The sequence below is a fragment of the Schistocerca americana genome, chromosome 4, assembly GCF_021461395.2.
Source record: "Schistocerca americana isolate TAMUIC-IGC-003095 chromosome 4, iqSchAmer2.1, whole genome shotgun sequence".
Taxonomy (NCBI): domain Eukaryota; kingdom Metazoa; phylum Arthropoda; class Insecta; order Orthoptera; family Acrididae; genus Schistocerca; species Schistocerca americana.
Genome location: NC_060122.1, coordinates 101,969,575 through 101,985,763, shown reverse-complemented (window position 1 = coordinate 101,985,763; position 16,189 = coordinate 101,969,575). Strand labels below are relative to the sequence as shown.

At 42.7% G+C, this 16,189-nt stretch overlaps 1 protein-coding gene across 1 annotated transcript; it reads left to right on the top strand.

The window, feature by feature from the left end:
• Positions 1 to 11,259: 11,259 nt before the first annotated feature.
• Positions 11,260 to 14,492, top strand: LOC124613283 (myogenesis-regulating glycosidase-like). Its single transcript, XM_047141978.1, has 4 exons — positions 11,260 to 11,283; positions 11,432 to 11,866; positions 12,098 to 12,254; positions 14,160 to 14,492. Exons 1-4 carry the CDS (start codon positions 11,260 to 11,262, stop codon positions 14,354 to 14,356), a joined length of 813 nt encoding a protein of 270 aa, XP_046997934.1. The 3' UTR covers positions 14,357 to 14,492.
• The last annotated feature ends 1,697 nt before the right edge of the window (positions 14,493 to 16,189 follow it).

The following is a 16,189-nucleotide window of genomic DNA, read 5'->3' as shown; positions in this document are numbered from 1 at the left end:
CTCTATTACTAATACTATAACTACAACTAGTCGATGGGGTTGGCGAGGTGGACAGGGGTGTGTGCTGTACCTCACGTGACCGGTGAGGACATGGCGGCAGAGGAGGAGACGCTTTAGAATCGGACCACTGCGAGCACACTGGTTGCTGCAGCCCTAACAAGCTAGCTTGAGGGAGGGTGGCCCACGAACGCCAGAGCGATACTGTGGTGGCCACAGCTGGGGCAGAGTCGGGGCCGCGGGCAGCGGCGGCAGTGCTGGCTGCGGCCGCTGCTTCCCAGTGAGAGCATCCCAGCTGGGTGCAGGCGGAGCATAACAGATGGGGAGGATGGATGCGGATCTACAGATGTATCCTCATCGATAAACATGTAGCGCATGAATTCAGCAAAGGAACTTCAATAAACAAACATGCTCTAAACCATAACTGCACAAGGTAATGCCGTCTCCATCAGATGCCTGTACATATACTCTAAAGTAGGATGTACCAACAGAACCACAATATTACTCGGTAAAGAAATCCTGACTCACGGTTCTGAAGTGAGGAAGACTGCTGTTGCTGTCTCATCTCCTCCTCCGAAAACTTCGGATGCTGAAACAAAAGGAGTAACATAGTGTAAGAGAGAGAGAGAGAGAGAGAGAGAGAGAGAGAGAGAGAAATAAACTTCCGCTACATGAATGTACAAGAACTGAAACAACTTTCAGTTCCACGAGCTGAAGATTGATCACACAACAAAAAAAGATAATCATAGCTTACGCTGGGTCTCAGATGAGCAGACGCGATTAACCTCATATGAACCATGAGCAAGACTGTTTCCACTCCTCTTCATGGTGTAAGAATACAGACACACACACACACACACACACACACACACACACACACACACACACACACGCACGCACATACACACATACACACACACACACACACACACACACACACACACACACACACACGCACGCACATACACACATACACACACACACACACACACACGAACGAACGCTGAACGCTGAGACAAACTAAAGAGGAGTGAGAAAGACTGTTGGAAACCGATTCCTTATATAGATGTGATGACGCGGCATTACGTGAACCAATAGGTGTTGAGCATCTTGGGGGGGGGGGGGGGGTTTGTGAGTGTGGGTGGGCTCTCTAGCAGTCCTAGTGACTGAAAGCTGAACTACCCAGGTACTTCCAGTACCTCGAGGAGACCTGAGTCTGTGATAATTTATGGATTTACAGCAAAAGAATCCATACTATGACTGACGATGCTGTTTGCAATAGATGCTGTATGATATCGAATTCAGCCTCTGCATCTGGAGTCATTATGTGTATTATGAGCTCAGCTAAGGAGAATACAATTAGGTATATTCTTGATCAAGGAAGGTAGGTATTTTTATTGCATCTCGCTCAAAGTCTGCAAGCTTTGTGATTTTCGAAGGTGAATGTTATACGCAGGTAATTCTAGGTTGCTGGTATTAAGACTAGTGTTTCTTACATTTGCCTTAGCTTCATGAATGCTGAAGCAAATGATTTAGAAAGTCTTCAGATGATAAAACGGAGAATTTTAGTATTTAGGAATGGTGTACAGCGGAAAAGATGAAATTGCGCTATTTTCGTAAACTGCTTCTGTTAGGGTAAGTATTTCTATGCAGACAAGCTAAGACATCAAGAAAGCTCCTACTAAAGTGAACGCTAAGTATTTCTTGGACACTATACAATTTCCGGGAGGTCGACTTGGTTCGTATTTATGGGGTGCGTGATTCTACAGATCACATCGCCGCCATTCAGTTCCATCTATGGCCACCCGGTGCTGTGGTCAACGTGATTCGTAGTCTCACACAACCATCCAGTCACAGTGCTCTTGTTGATGTGTCAACATGAGCGAGGACAAAAGGAGCAGGGCATTATCAGCGAAGCTGCGTTATCAAAACAACAGTAATGCTGTTACATTGCGGACCCATGCAAGGAAATTAAGGTGCACAAAACCTAGTTTGTCCTAAAGTTGTGCATTTGAATAACGCCATATTATCTTGAAATTTCTCCATTTCATCTTTGTACACATTGTCGGTCTCAATCATATGTGGAAATATGTTTGGGAAACTATGAAAGTCTATGAGGTCTGATACTATATTTTCAACACTGGATTTGTGTACATTTCTTAGTTTAAATGTTTTACAGCATTGATATTGCTGCAAAATCGGTCAACTCTATTAATAGTACTTATTGGTTTTTAATTTATATTATTGATCTCTTTTATTAATTGATATTTGGTTGGTGTTTACCGTGTCTTCTGCGGTCTGTTTGTGTTCCAGTTTTCTGCGAGTTTGGGTGTGTGGGAGCGACGCCACTTTCCGCTGCAGTGCACAGAAGCTGTGACGTGCCGTCTAATGGGAAGTGACTCCCGGTTGGGCCCCGGCGTTTAGGTGTTGTTTGGACGGCTGGTCTGCTGATTCCGGCATTTTAAGTTAAGTCACCCTTTGCCCAGGTCAGCCTGGCGTCACTGCCCATTTCATAAACTCACATGTATAATCTAAAAAAAAGTATTTTTAAATTTGCTTGCCAATGAATTGTATTAACTGTAACGTCTTACTTGTGTTATATATATACATATATTTGGTGCCACATTCCACATTTCCTTAAATCACTTCTGATGTAATTTACTGTTTGTTAAGTAATTGTAATTTGCTGCTTGTCATGTTGGATGTATGAAAGCTATTTGATCAATGTGGCCTAAAATAACTTGTTAACTTATTTCTTGAATTGCTAGTCGTTGTGTTTAAGGAGTGACATTATAGAGGCCTTGACCTTCCATGTTAAGTGTACCCTTCATCCCCACTTCCTAAGTCACACAATCTTTCTCTGATAACTCCTGTCTTGCATCTAGCCACTAGCGCCACTGAACAGTACCTCTTACTGCTAATAAAACTACTCTTGAGGAATTGTAGATCATTCATAGAAAAATTGTAGGTTATTACAATTCATGTACCCTGTCAATAATCGTGTTGGCTACTACTTTAACACAAAATCACATACTATCTCTGGTAACGCCTGGTTTCCGTCAAGTCCCGATCACCAAAACACAGCACCTCTTACCATACGTAAAACTACTGTTGGAATACCGTAGATCATACATAGAAAACAAGACAGTTATTACAACTCATATGGAATTTCAGTAACTCTACCTACTACTTTGACACACTTGTATCTTATTTCTCTGATAACGCCTGGTTTTCATCAAGCCAAGAGCACCGCGGTACATGAGCTCTTACCGCACGTAAAACTACTGTTGGAATATTGTACACCATAGCAGAAAACTTGTGAGTTATTACAACTCACGCAACCTCTCAGTAAATCTGTTACCTACTTCTTTGACACAGATTACATTCTTTCTGTTATGCATGTAGCCACGAGCCTCACCATTGTAGTGAATTATTATAACTCACGCAGCATTTTATTAAACCTGTTATCTACTACTTTGGCACAGATGTATGTTCCTCCTCTGATAACGCCTGCCTTGCATCTAGCCACGATTGCCACCGTACAATATCTGTTACTGCACGCAAAAATTCTCTTCGAACACAAACGTACAAAAGTTGTGAGCTATTTCAACTCAAGCAGCATTTCCGTACACCTGTTACCTGCTAATTTGGCATGGATCTACATTCCTTCTCCGATAACGCTGTCTTCTAGCCACGAGTCCCATCATACAGCACCAGTTACCATACTTAAAACTAATGTTGTAATTCAAACGTAGAAAAGACGTAGGTTATTACAATTACCACATACTTTCAGTAAATCTATTACCATATACTTTGACACAGGTGTACGTTTGTTCTCTGACAATTCCAGCCTCGCGTGTAACCACGACCGCCGCCATACACCACTTCTTACCGCACGTAATACTACTGTTGAAATGTAGATGAAACTTAGAAAACTTGTGACCGATTACAAGTCATGCAGCATTTCAGTAAATCTGTAACCTGGTATTTTGACACAGATGTACGTTCCTTCTCTGATAATGCTTGCCTTGCGTCCAGCCACGAGAGCTGCCATACAGCGCCTCCTCTTACCTCACTGAATACTACTGTTGGAATACTGTAGATCAATCTTAGAAAATTTGCGTCTTATGATGGTTTACGTGGCCTTTAAATAAATCTGTTACCTATTATTTTGATACCGCTGTACTGCTTACCATATGCACTGTATATCTCTCCCTCTTGTTATATCGGGTGGAGACCGTACTATTTTCGTTATTTAACGTAAGTGCGAGGGAAAGTTCAACAGAACACCCACACCGCCAAGATTATCCCCCCCCCCCCACCAACCATTCCATGCATCGCCGCGCGGGATTAGCCGAGCTGTCTCAGGCGCTGCAGTCATGGACTCTGCGGCTGGTCCCGGCGGAGGTTCGAGTCCTCCCTCGGGCATGGGTGTGTGTGTTTGTCCTCAGGACAATTTAGGTTAAGTAGTGTGTAAGCTTAGGGACTGATGACCTTAGCAGTTAAGTCCCATAAGATTTCACACACATTTGAACACACTCTCCATGCATCGGGTCCTCGAAGCGCTCCAGAGCCGGCTGCTGTGACCGAGCGGTTCTAGCAGCTTCAGTCCGGAACCCCACTGCTGCTACGGTCGCAGGTTCGAATCCTGCCTCGGGCATGGATGTGTGTGATGTCCTTAGGTTTAAGTAGTTCTAAGTCTAGGGGACTGATGACCTCAGATGTTAAGTCCCATAGTGCTCAGAGCCATTTGAACCATCTGAAGCGCTCAAGGAAACGACAATAACTTTACATTGAAACTTGGACGCATTGCTTGTATTTGATATAGCATAAGTTGCTGTTTTAACTTGAAACCATTGACAGTAATATAACATTGCGACTCAGCCTTCGAGTATATACTAATCGCAGTACGTGTTGGTTACAACAAGACAATATCAGTTACAAATGTTCTGTCTTTATTAATGATTGTTATTTCACTGACAATTTTTCTCCTGGCTTCCCATTTTGGACACCAATCGAGGTGGCTCAGTGTTTAGCACACTGGTGTCACATTCGGGAGGAGGACGGTTCAAATTCGCATTCAGCCATACTGATTTGGGTTTTCCGTGATTTTCCTAAATTGGCAACCGGAATAAAATAATAATTGGATCCTTTTACCGACCTCCCAATTCAGATGATACAGTTGCTTAGAGGTTCAAAGATAACGAGTTTGATTTCAAACACGTACCCGACTCATACGATTATAGTTTGTTGTGACTTTAATTTATCCTAGAAATGTTGGCGAAAATACATATTCAATTCCGGAGGTACGCATAAAACATCATCCGAAATTGTGCTAAACGCATTCTCTGAAAATTATTTCGAGCAGTTAGTTCACGAGCCCACGTGAATAGTAAACAGTTGTGAAAACACCCTTCACCTCTTAGCAACAAATAATCCTGAGTTAATAACGAGCATCAAAACGGATACAGGGATTAGTGAACACAGGGTTGTCGTAGCGGGACTGAATATTGTAACCCACAAATCCTTAAAAAATAAAGGAAAAATGTAACTATTGAAGAAAAAAAAACATAAATCTTCACTTGACGCCTTCCTGAGAGACAATCTCCACTCCTTCCAAATTAATAACATAAGTGTATACCAGATGTGGCTTGAATTCAAAGAAATAATATCGGCGGCAATTGATAGATTTATACCAAATAAATTAACAAACGACGGAGCTGATCCTCCTTGGTACACAAAACGGGTCAGAACACTGTCGCAGAAACAACGAAACAAACATGCCAGATTTAAACAGACGCAAAATCCGCAAGATTGGCGATCTTTTACAGAAGCTCTAAATTTAGCGCGGACTTCAGTGCGAGATGCTTATAACAGTTTCCGCAACGAAACTTTGTCTCGAAACCCGGCTGAAAATCCAAAGAGATTCTGGTCGTACGTGAAGTTGTTAGCGGCAAGAAACATCAATGCCTTTTCTGCCCGATAGCAATGGAGATACTATCGACGACAGTGCTGCCAAAGCAGAGTTACTAAACACAGCCTTCCGAAATGCCTTTACAAAATAAGACGAAGTATATATTCCAGAATTATAGTCTTCCGGGGTGGCCGAGCGGTTCTAGGCGCTACAGTCTGGAACCGCGCGACCGCTACGGTCGCAGGTTGGAATCCTGCCTCGGGCATGGATGTGTGTGATGTCCTTAGGCTAGTTAGGTTTAAGTAGTTCTAAGTTCTAGTGGACTGATGACCTCAGAAGTTAAGTCTCATAGTGCTCAGAGCCAGCCAGAATTCGAAACAGGAACAGCTGCCAACATGAGTAACGTAGAAATAAATATCCTCGGAATAGTGAAGGAACGTAAATCACTTAACAAAAGCAAGTCATCTGGTCTAGACTATATACCAATTTTATGCAGGGCATGCTGATGCATTAGCTCAATACATAACAATCATAAACAACCGTTTGCTCTTCGAAAGATCCGTACCTACAAACTGGAAAGTTGCACAGTTCACACCAAATTTTCAAGAAAGGTAGTAGGAGTAATCCACTTAATTACATGCCCATATCATTAATGTCGATATGCAGCAGGATTCTGGAACATATATTGTGTTCGAACACTATGAATTACTTCGAAGAAAACGGTCTACTGACACAGAGTCAAAATGGCTTTAGAAAACATCGTTCCTGTGAAACACAACTAGCTCTTTATTCGCATGAAGTGTTGAGTGCTATTGACAAGGGATTTCAGACAGATTCCAAATTTCTGGATTTCCGGAAGGCTTTTGACACTGTCCATACAAGCAGCTTGATGTGGAACTGCGTGCTTATGGAATATCGTCTCAGTTATGTCACTTGATTTGTGACTTCCTTTCAGAGGGGTCACAGTTCGTAGTAATTGACGTAAAGCCATCGAGTAAAACAGAAGTGATTTCTGGCGTTCCCCAACGTAGTGTTATAGACCCTTTCCTGTTCCTTATCTATACAGACGATTTGGGAGACAATCTGAACAGCCGTCTTATGTTGTTTGCAGATGGCGCTGTCTTTTATCGACTAATAAAGTTATCAGAAGATCGGAACAAATTGCAAAACGATTTAGAAAATGTATCTGAATGGTACGAAAAGTGGCAGTTGACCCTAAATAACGAAAAGTGTGAGGTCATCCACATGAGTGCTAAAAGGAACTCGTTAAAATTCGGTTACACGATAAATCAGTCAAATCTAAAGGCCGTAAATTCAACTAAGTACCTAGGAATTACAGTTATGCACAACTTAAATTGGAAGGTACACATAGAAAATGTTGTGGGGAAGGCTAACCAAAGACTGCGTTTTATTGGCAGGACACTTAGAAAATGTAACAGACAGAGACTGCCTAAATACACCTGTCCGTCCTCTTTTAGAATACTGCTGCATGGTGTCGGATCCTTACCAGGTAGGACTGACGGAGTACATCGAAAACGTTCAAAGAAGGGCAGCACGTTTTGTATTATCACAAAATATGGGAGAGAGTTTCACTGAAAGTATACAGGATTTGGGCTGGACATTATTAAAAGGGAGGCGTTTTTCCTTGCGACGGAATCTTCTCACGAAATTCCTATCACCACCTTTCTCCTCCAAATGTGAAAATATTTTGCTGACACCGACCTACATAGGCAGAAACTATCACACGATAAAATAAGGGAAATCAGAGCTCGTACGGAAATATATAGGTGTTCATTCTTTCCGCGATATACGGAATTGGAATAATAGAAAATTGGAAGGTGGTTCCAAGAACCTTCTGCCAGGTACTTAAATGTGATTTGCAGAGTATCCAAATAGATGTAGATGTGCAATTGTATCACTGTGCCAAGAGCACAGAGAATAAAGTGACACCTCAAGTCTGCTCTGTCCGATCTCATCCATGACAGTTGTGGAGAGCAGCGAGCTATCTTGGGTTGACCTTTTTGAAGTACTACACACCCTTCCGATCACTTAACTGAACTGCAAGGGAAAAGTTTTTCAGCGATGAAGTCCAGTATTTTCTGAGACAGGTAAAAGCGACGTCGTCATCACAGGAGATCTTAACTGCATTTTAACGGTAATAGATTCAAAAGGCACAACACGCTTCTGTGGTACCCTGCAAAATATGATTGGAGGTCTGAACACAAAAAGATGTAGTTGAACGGTTTGCCATTACACGTATTCAGTACACGCATGTCTCAGCACTAGCAGCATCAAGGCTCGACATCGCAACGGGTGTAACTGTTCAAGATTACTACGTAATCGATGTCAGATTTTCCGACCTTCACACTGTATATTATTAAAGTAATACGTCTACCTCGATTAGAAGTAATTGATACATGATTATGGAAGTTAAACTGTAACCTTCTCTACAAAACATGAGTAAATATGGAGTTCCCTACTAGTCACAAATCGTGGGTTAAACGTTTCTTCGGTAACGTGACTGAATGGTGGGAGAACCTCGTAGAATTACACTACTGGCCATTAAAATTGCTACACCAAGAAAAAATGCAGAAGATAAATGGGTATTCATTGGACAAATATATTATACTAGAACTGACATGTGATTCCATTTTTACCAATTTCGGGGCATAGATCCTGAGAAATCAGTACCCAGAACAACCACCTCTGGCCGTAATAACGGCCTCGATACGCTTGGGCATTGAGTCAAACAGACCTTGAATGGCGTGTAGAGGTACAGTTGCCCAACGGCTTCAACACGATACCACAGTTCATCAAGAGTAGTGACTGGCGTATTGTGACGAGCCAGTTGCTCGGCCACCATTGACCAGACGTTTTCAATTGGTGAGAGATCTGGAGAATGTGCTGGCCAGGGCAGCAGTCGAACATTTTCTGTATCCAGAAAGCCCCGTACAGGACCTTCAAGATGCGATTGTGCATTATCCTGCTGAAATGTAGGGTTTCGCAGGGATCGAATGAAGGGTAGAGCCACGAGTCGTAAGACATCTGAAATGTAACGTCCACTGTTCAAAGTGCCGTCAATGCGAACAAGAGGTGACCGAGACGTGTAACCAATGGCACCCGATACCATCACGTCGGGTGATACGCCAGTATGGCGATGATGAATACACGCTTCCAATGTGCGTTCACCGCGATGTCGCCAAACACGGATGCGTCCATCATGATGCTGTAGACACAAGCTGGATTCATCCGAAAAAATGACGTTTTGCCATTCGTGCACCCAGGTTCGTCGTTGAGTACACCATCGCAGGCGCTCGTGTCTGTGATGCAGCGTCAAGGGTACCCGCAGCCATGGTCTCCGAGCTGATAGTCAATGCTGCTGCAAACGTCGTCGAACTGTTCGTGCAGATGGTTGTGGTCTTGCAAATGTCCCCATCTGTTGACTCAGGAATCGAGACGTGGCTGCACGATCCATTACAGCCATGCGAATAAGATGCCTGTCATCTCGGCTGCTAGTGATACGAGGCCGTTGGGATCCAGCACGGCGTTCCGTATTACCCTCCTGAACCCACCGATTCCATCTAGCGGTTCTAGGCGCGCAGTCCGGAACCGCGCGACTGCTGCGGTTGCAGGTTCGAATCCTGCCTCGGGCATGGATGTGTATGATGTCCTTAGGTTAGTTCTAGGGGACTGATAACCACAGTAGTTAAGTCCCACAGTGCTCAGAGCCATTTGAACCATTTGAACCACCGATTCCATATTCTCCTAACAGTCGTTGGATCTCGACCAACGCGAGCAGCAATGTCGCGATACGACAAAACCGCAATTGCGATAGGCTCCAATCCGACCTTTATCAAAGTCGGAAACGTGATGGTAGACATTTCTCCTCCTTACACGAGGCATCATCAAACAACGTTTCACCAGGCAACGTTGGTCAACTGTTTGTGTATGAGAAATCGGTTGGAAACTTTCCTCATGTCAGCACGTTGTAGGTGTCGCCACCGGCGCCAACCTTGCGTAAATGCTCTGAAAAGCTAATCATTTGCATATCACAGCATCTTCTTCCTGTCGGTTAAATTTAGCGCCTGTAGCAGGTCATCTTCGTGTTGTAGCAATTTTAATGGGCAGTTGTGTATTTACAAATTTCGCCTACAGAGTTAATGAAACCAGGAGAAATAACATCGAGTATTAATATCGCATCACTCGTGAACTGCAAGCAAAAATGGACAATGAGGAAGACCGAGCAAGCGATTAAAAAAAAAAAAAAAAAAAAAAGAAAATTTAGGGACTACAGGAAAGTGAACTAGAAGGGAAAATTATGACATGCAAGGATTATGGGAATGTTCCACATGAGAAGTGGAGTATTTATCACCTAACCAGAGAATGAAAAAGGTGCAAACATGTGTTAGTAGCATACTGTCTACAGATGGGAATGGATATATTAGTCTGGAAGGGTTCAAAGAACCTTTCCCTGGCCAACGTTCTATTTGCTATTATTGTCCCTTTTCCTGGCTCAACTGGCTCTGAGCACTATAGGACTTAACATCTGTGGTCATCAGTCCCCTAGAACTTAGAACTACTTAAACCTAACTAACCGAAGGACAGCACACAACACCGAGGACCTCTTTCCTCAATCCATTTAGAAAGTGGTTGGATTCCTATACTTCGTCTTCTTTGTGGTTGGAAATTTCAATGTTCGGTTTTTCGGTAATCTCTCTTCTGCTACTTCTCATTACTTTCATCTTTCTTCGGTTGACTCTCAATATACACTTAGTACTCGTTAAACAGTTTATTCCAGCCAACAGTTCCTACAGTTCCCTCTGAATGTCACTCAGAATAACGAACTCATCTGCAACTCTCATTACTGACGTTCTTTCACCCTGAATTCTAATCGAATAACGAATGAGATCGTCCTACAAGAAACAGGAGAGAAGAAACGACTCCAAAAAGTACTAGACCAACACAAACCAAAACTCAATGACACTTACTTAATTAGACATGACAATTTTTACAAAATATTTTCGAGGAAAATCATTAAGGAATAAAATGAGGGGACGACTGTGTATATGTAAATGTTCTTCACACATACATTTGAAGAGGACTGCTGAAGAGAGGGAGTTGTGGCTGCAGAGACCAGGTTTTCGCCTTTTGAAGAAACAAGAATTTAATTCAACTCTTGAAACTTATTTTTATTTCCGTCCTTGCTTGTTCAATAAATAGTTTCAACACAAGGAGTAAAAAACTGTATCCATGTCTTACATCCGTTTTAATCCGAGCACTTCGTTCTTGATCTTCCATTCTTCCCTGGCGGTATTCCTCGAGGTATCCAGATGTGAGACTAATCCAGAATGTGGATCTTGTTTTTATTTCCAGTGAGAACTCAACTGTTTTCTTTTCCCACACAACCTGTGCATCATTATCGATAGGATAGCCTTGATACTTCACAGCAGCTTTCTAAGTCAGGATACGTCACTTACTTTGCCTCACAGGTACGGAATTTTATTTGTGATCTCTTTGCAGGCGCTCCGCAACGAGACTGGGGTGGACTCCTTCAGGTTCGACTTCGGCGAGACCAGCTACCTGCCGCAGCCGCCACAGCTCACACCGCTCGAGAGGACGCCCGTGGTCTACACCGACGCGTACGCCAAGGCAGTGGCCCAGTTCGGACCCATGGCGAGGCTGCGGTCCGGCGTCGAGAGCCAGCGCCTGCCCAACTTCTTCCACATGGACGCGGTGGACAGGGCGTGGAGCACGCAGAACGGCCTGAAGACGCTGCTGCCCAAGCTGCTGGAGATGAGCCTGCAGGGCTACCCCTTCGTGATGCCGGAGAGGGTGGGCGGCAGCACCAAGACGGGCGTCATCGCCACTCGCGAGCTGTACATCCGCTGGCTGGAGGCCAGCGCCTTCATGCCCGCCGTCCACTTCCGCACCGTGCCCTGGGACTACGACAACGAGGTGCGTCCCGTGCTCGTGTTGCGCCTGGCACTCCGTGTTTGTAAAAGCCACTTCTAAAGTAAATATCGCTTCACAGCCTTGATACAATGCGTGACGTACAAAGAATCGACAAATTAAGCAATTAAGCCAATCTATATGTAGTAACGCTGTAAGGTATGCTGTACTGAAAACTTGTATGAGTTCAATTTCAGCATGGCGGCTCACGGCTGTGACTTGTGACTACTTTTACAGACGGTGGAGCTCGCACGCAACCTGACGGCTTTGCGCGCTCAGTACGGTCCGAAGATCGTCGAGCTGATGAAGCAGGCAGTGGAGGACGGCACTCCGGTCAACCGGCCCATCTGGTGGCTCGACCCGACAGACTCCACCGCTCTCAAGATCAGCGACGGTATGTCAAACAGATTTCTCTCACGTGATCTATCTTTAGAATTATTCCATTCTAGTTCGAATCTTTCGGTTACGATTTCTCTGACGGGTAACATTCGACATATGCTTCTTTCATTAACTAACATGTTACTGAGGCAATCTCACACTTGAATTTGTGTGGTCTAAAGTGAACAGACACGATATGTTAAATGTCCTCAGAGGCGCCAGTGCCTGTGTCTGTGGCTGCACTGCTGTTCATCATTTCTCATTTTTATTGTGTCCAAAGGAATATGCATAAAAAATCCACCCAGGTCCTGATGACTTTATTTGGGGAGACTTCCCAGTATAATTTCAAACCTACACAAACTCTAAGCATGCATTACAACTCCACAGACCATTACTCACATTCTCGTGAGGCCACATGTCTCTTGCGCAGACGTCGCATTTCGTGATCCACTTGGAAATTACTCTTTCCACTCAGTTTCTTCAAGAGAGACTTTGCTTTCAAAGCCTGAACCCATATATGAGCAGCTATTTGGTGGTAGTCTTTCTTACATTTACATTAATAATGTCCTTAGAAACTGGAAATCAGGTAATTATTGAGGAATTAAATTAGACAAATACACTAATCAAAGGGGGTCTGTTTTGACCTACTTGTCGAATCACGCAGTATTGAGTTTTCTGGAGCATTTGGAAGTGGATCATGTCCAGGCTTGCACTGCATGGTAACGTGATGGCAAGCACACTCGTTCTCATGGTTCTGCTTATCACCTCTCCCATCTGAAAACATGTAATTCTGGGTTATCATGCACCATTTCTCGGAAACTAGCAGCAACTGGAGTAGGAAATTTCCATACCACGGATAAGCTGCTGTCAAAACCAAGTCACAAACGGCTGCCTTTGGACTGTGGCTGCGACTGAGAAGCGTGAACTGCTGATGAATAATCGTCACGCACTTTGATCAGTGTTGAATCACGGTTCAGGTCTATCCCAGATCCAGATCACTTCCATTCGTCACGAATGAGGGTAAAGGGAGGGGGGGGATATCCCATTCTCCCAGTATTTTCCGGAAAGGCACAGCAGTGTTGCTCCTGGAGTGCAGAAAGGCAACCAGATTTGGTCTCAATAGAACATGTGTGCAACGAAGTCGAAAGTCAACTTTGTCCCTGTGTCAATATTCAGGATACAAAGGCCCAGTTGCAACAGATGTGAGGCAGTTTGTCTCAGGAGAACCAACTGAATCAGTGAATTCATTTGTGCCACCCAGGGTGCAATATCATACTGACTAATGGGATGACACTGCCAGTTCTTTGCAAATTTTAGTGACTTTTCTAATCACTAAAATAACATCACATATGCTCTTAAACCATGATGTTGCATGTGTTTCACTTTTTTTCTCAGGCTTTCTATGTATAGCATTAAACCTTAAAATTTGATTACTGCAGAATGAATTTATGACGTGGTGGGTGCTTCTTATTTTTCTTGTTTTTGTTAGGCAGTGTGTCAAAAGAATACAGTTTTAAAATTTCAGTACATAAGAATAAAGTTATGACCATCCACTGTAAATATTCACAACAGTTGAAAACAGTAATTAACCACAGATTAATTAAACAGGTGCCATATTTTAAATATTTAAATAAGATGAAAAGCTGCAGAAATTCAGTGCAGCATTTGGAACACTGAACAAAATATTTATAGAATCCCCTAAAAAATACAAAAATTACACTATGTTGATGTCGTTAATGTTGTACTGAAATGAGAGTTGGATGACGAAGAAGAAAGATGCCAGCAAAGTACAAGCAGCAGAGATTAGACCTCTGAGGGGAGTGAGTATAGGGTAGCACAAGAAGAGATCTAACACACAGTATGAACCTGTCAGACGACTGGGGTATGCTATGTGGTGACGCTTTGTTTCCCTCCCGTGCAGAGTACCTGCTGGGCGACGACCTGCTGGTGGCGCCGGTGATGTATCGCACGGCCACGAGGCGCGACATCTACCTGCCCAAGGGATACTGGCGGGACGAGGTGGACCCCGAGCACCCCACCATACGGGGCCCCACCTGGCTCTACGCCTACCCTGCGCCGCTCAACACTCTGCCATACTTCACCAGGGTCAGCTCCTAGCTCTCACTGGCTGAAAGCGAACGCAGTTTTCACGAAGGCTGGCGCGACCCTATATCAACGTATCGGCGACACTGTGTTAACAAGAACATGTAAGACAGCTTATGGAAATAAAAAAATTCATTTAACGTGACTTGTTCCTTCTGTATTGTAGAAGAATTCTGTTTTTGTAATGCGTGAAAGGTGGTGCATGCGAATCACTAATTCACATCTGTTTTAAAAAATTGATAAAAAAAATTAAATTGAAAACTAAAAAAGAAAGCCATGTTTACACACGAATATGTAATGTGAATGTAAAATGACTCGTTCAACATTATTTCGATTAATTGTACAAAAGATCCATGGTACATGAAACTAATTAACTAACTGTACAAGATACCATTGTAACCTAGTTCAGGCTTCCACTTGTTCTATGCTGGTGGTACTTTGAATTAATTGGATAATACTCTTGCAGAGAATTGCTGTTCTGCGAACTACAATTCATGCACAAACGTCGCGATAGAGATCATTTACAAATGACAATTTACTTTCATGTTTGTGTAAGGTAGGGTAAATAACAGAGCCAAATGCTGCTATTTCTATTGTGTTAGTGTAATATTTCTGCCTTTAGCAGCCATCATATTTAGGTCCAACACCTTATCCTCAGAGCAGGATCATGCATTTATATCAGAAAAGGAACACATTTATATCAAAACATGACCTTAGCACAACAATTGTGGACAGGTATCAGCTATAGAATTAATAGGGCTTGATAACAATAAGAAATCAATCATTGTGTTTATATCGATCATTGAGTGTTAGTATGGACACTTTTTTCAATAAACTACCAGAATTTCTAGGGGAAACCTGAAATACAAAAGACAATATTACCTCATGTGGAGGCGTAAATATAAACACAAATATGGTAGACGAAACTAATAGGACACTTATAAATAACCTTCGGACTTTTGGTATGCCCCTTTTCGTTAATAGAGCAGCCGTGGTTGCTACAAAGGCTTCATCAGTAATCGACCATGTGTCCACAAATGTGAACAGGGAAAACTGTGACATAGCTGTAGATGATCATGGCCTTTCATACAATTTGTGTTAAATAACAACAAAATTGGATATGAAAAGAAAATATCTGAAGTACAGACCTACAAAATGCATCTATCACAAATTGAAAAAAAAAAGACTTTTCAAGAGAAGTAGCAAACCAAAGATAGGATGAAATACATAAAGAAACTAACGTAAATGCGAAATTCCTTATGTCCTCAACATTATGTAAATCGGACTTTGATAAGAAATTTCCAAAATTCGTATCAACGTGTCACAAAAACAACTGGACAACAGCTGGAATTAGGAAGTTCTCCTAAATACATCTCCAAGACAATGAGTCATAATGGACCAGTGTCACTAAATTTCTACCATAGGTACAAAAATATTTATAACAAGTCACTTTGTGACGCTATTGTCTGTGTTAATTTTCCTATGATTTTTGTCAATCATTACAGCAAAAACAAAAAAAAAAACAAAAAAAAATAACACTTTTAATTTCGGTCTTGATGGACCTACAATTTATCCAAGGTTAAACAACCCACAAAAAACAACAATTATAACCTTTTGTACCCCCTATTTTTGTTGTTACTGTGGCACTGCTTTTCCTGTCTACAGCGGACAAACTCAACAATCAATTATACAAGGTAAACACAAATAAAAGCGATAGATTCCTGGGATGGATTCCTAACTGGAAATTGAGGAAAGAAGGGTCTATGAACATGTGTCCAGAAATGTGTGGTGTGCATGCAATGACTACAAATCGTCCCAGAACATTGTACAGAGCTGCATCCCATTCAT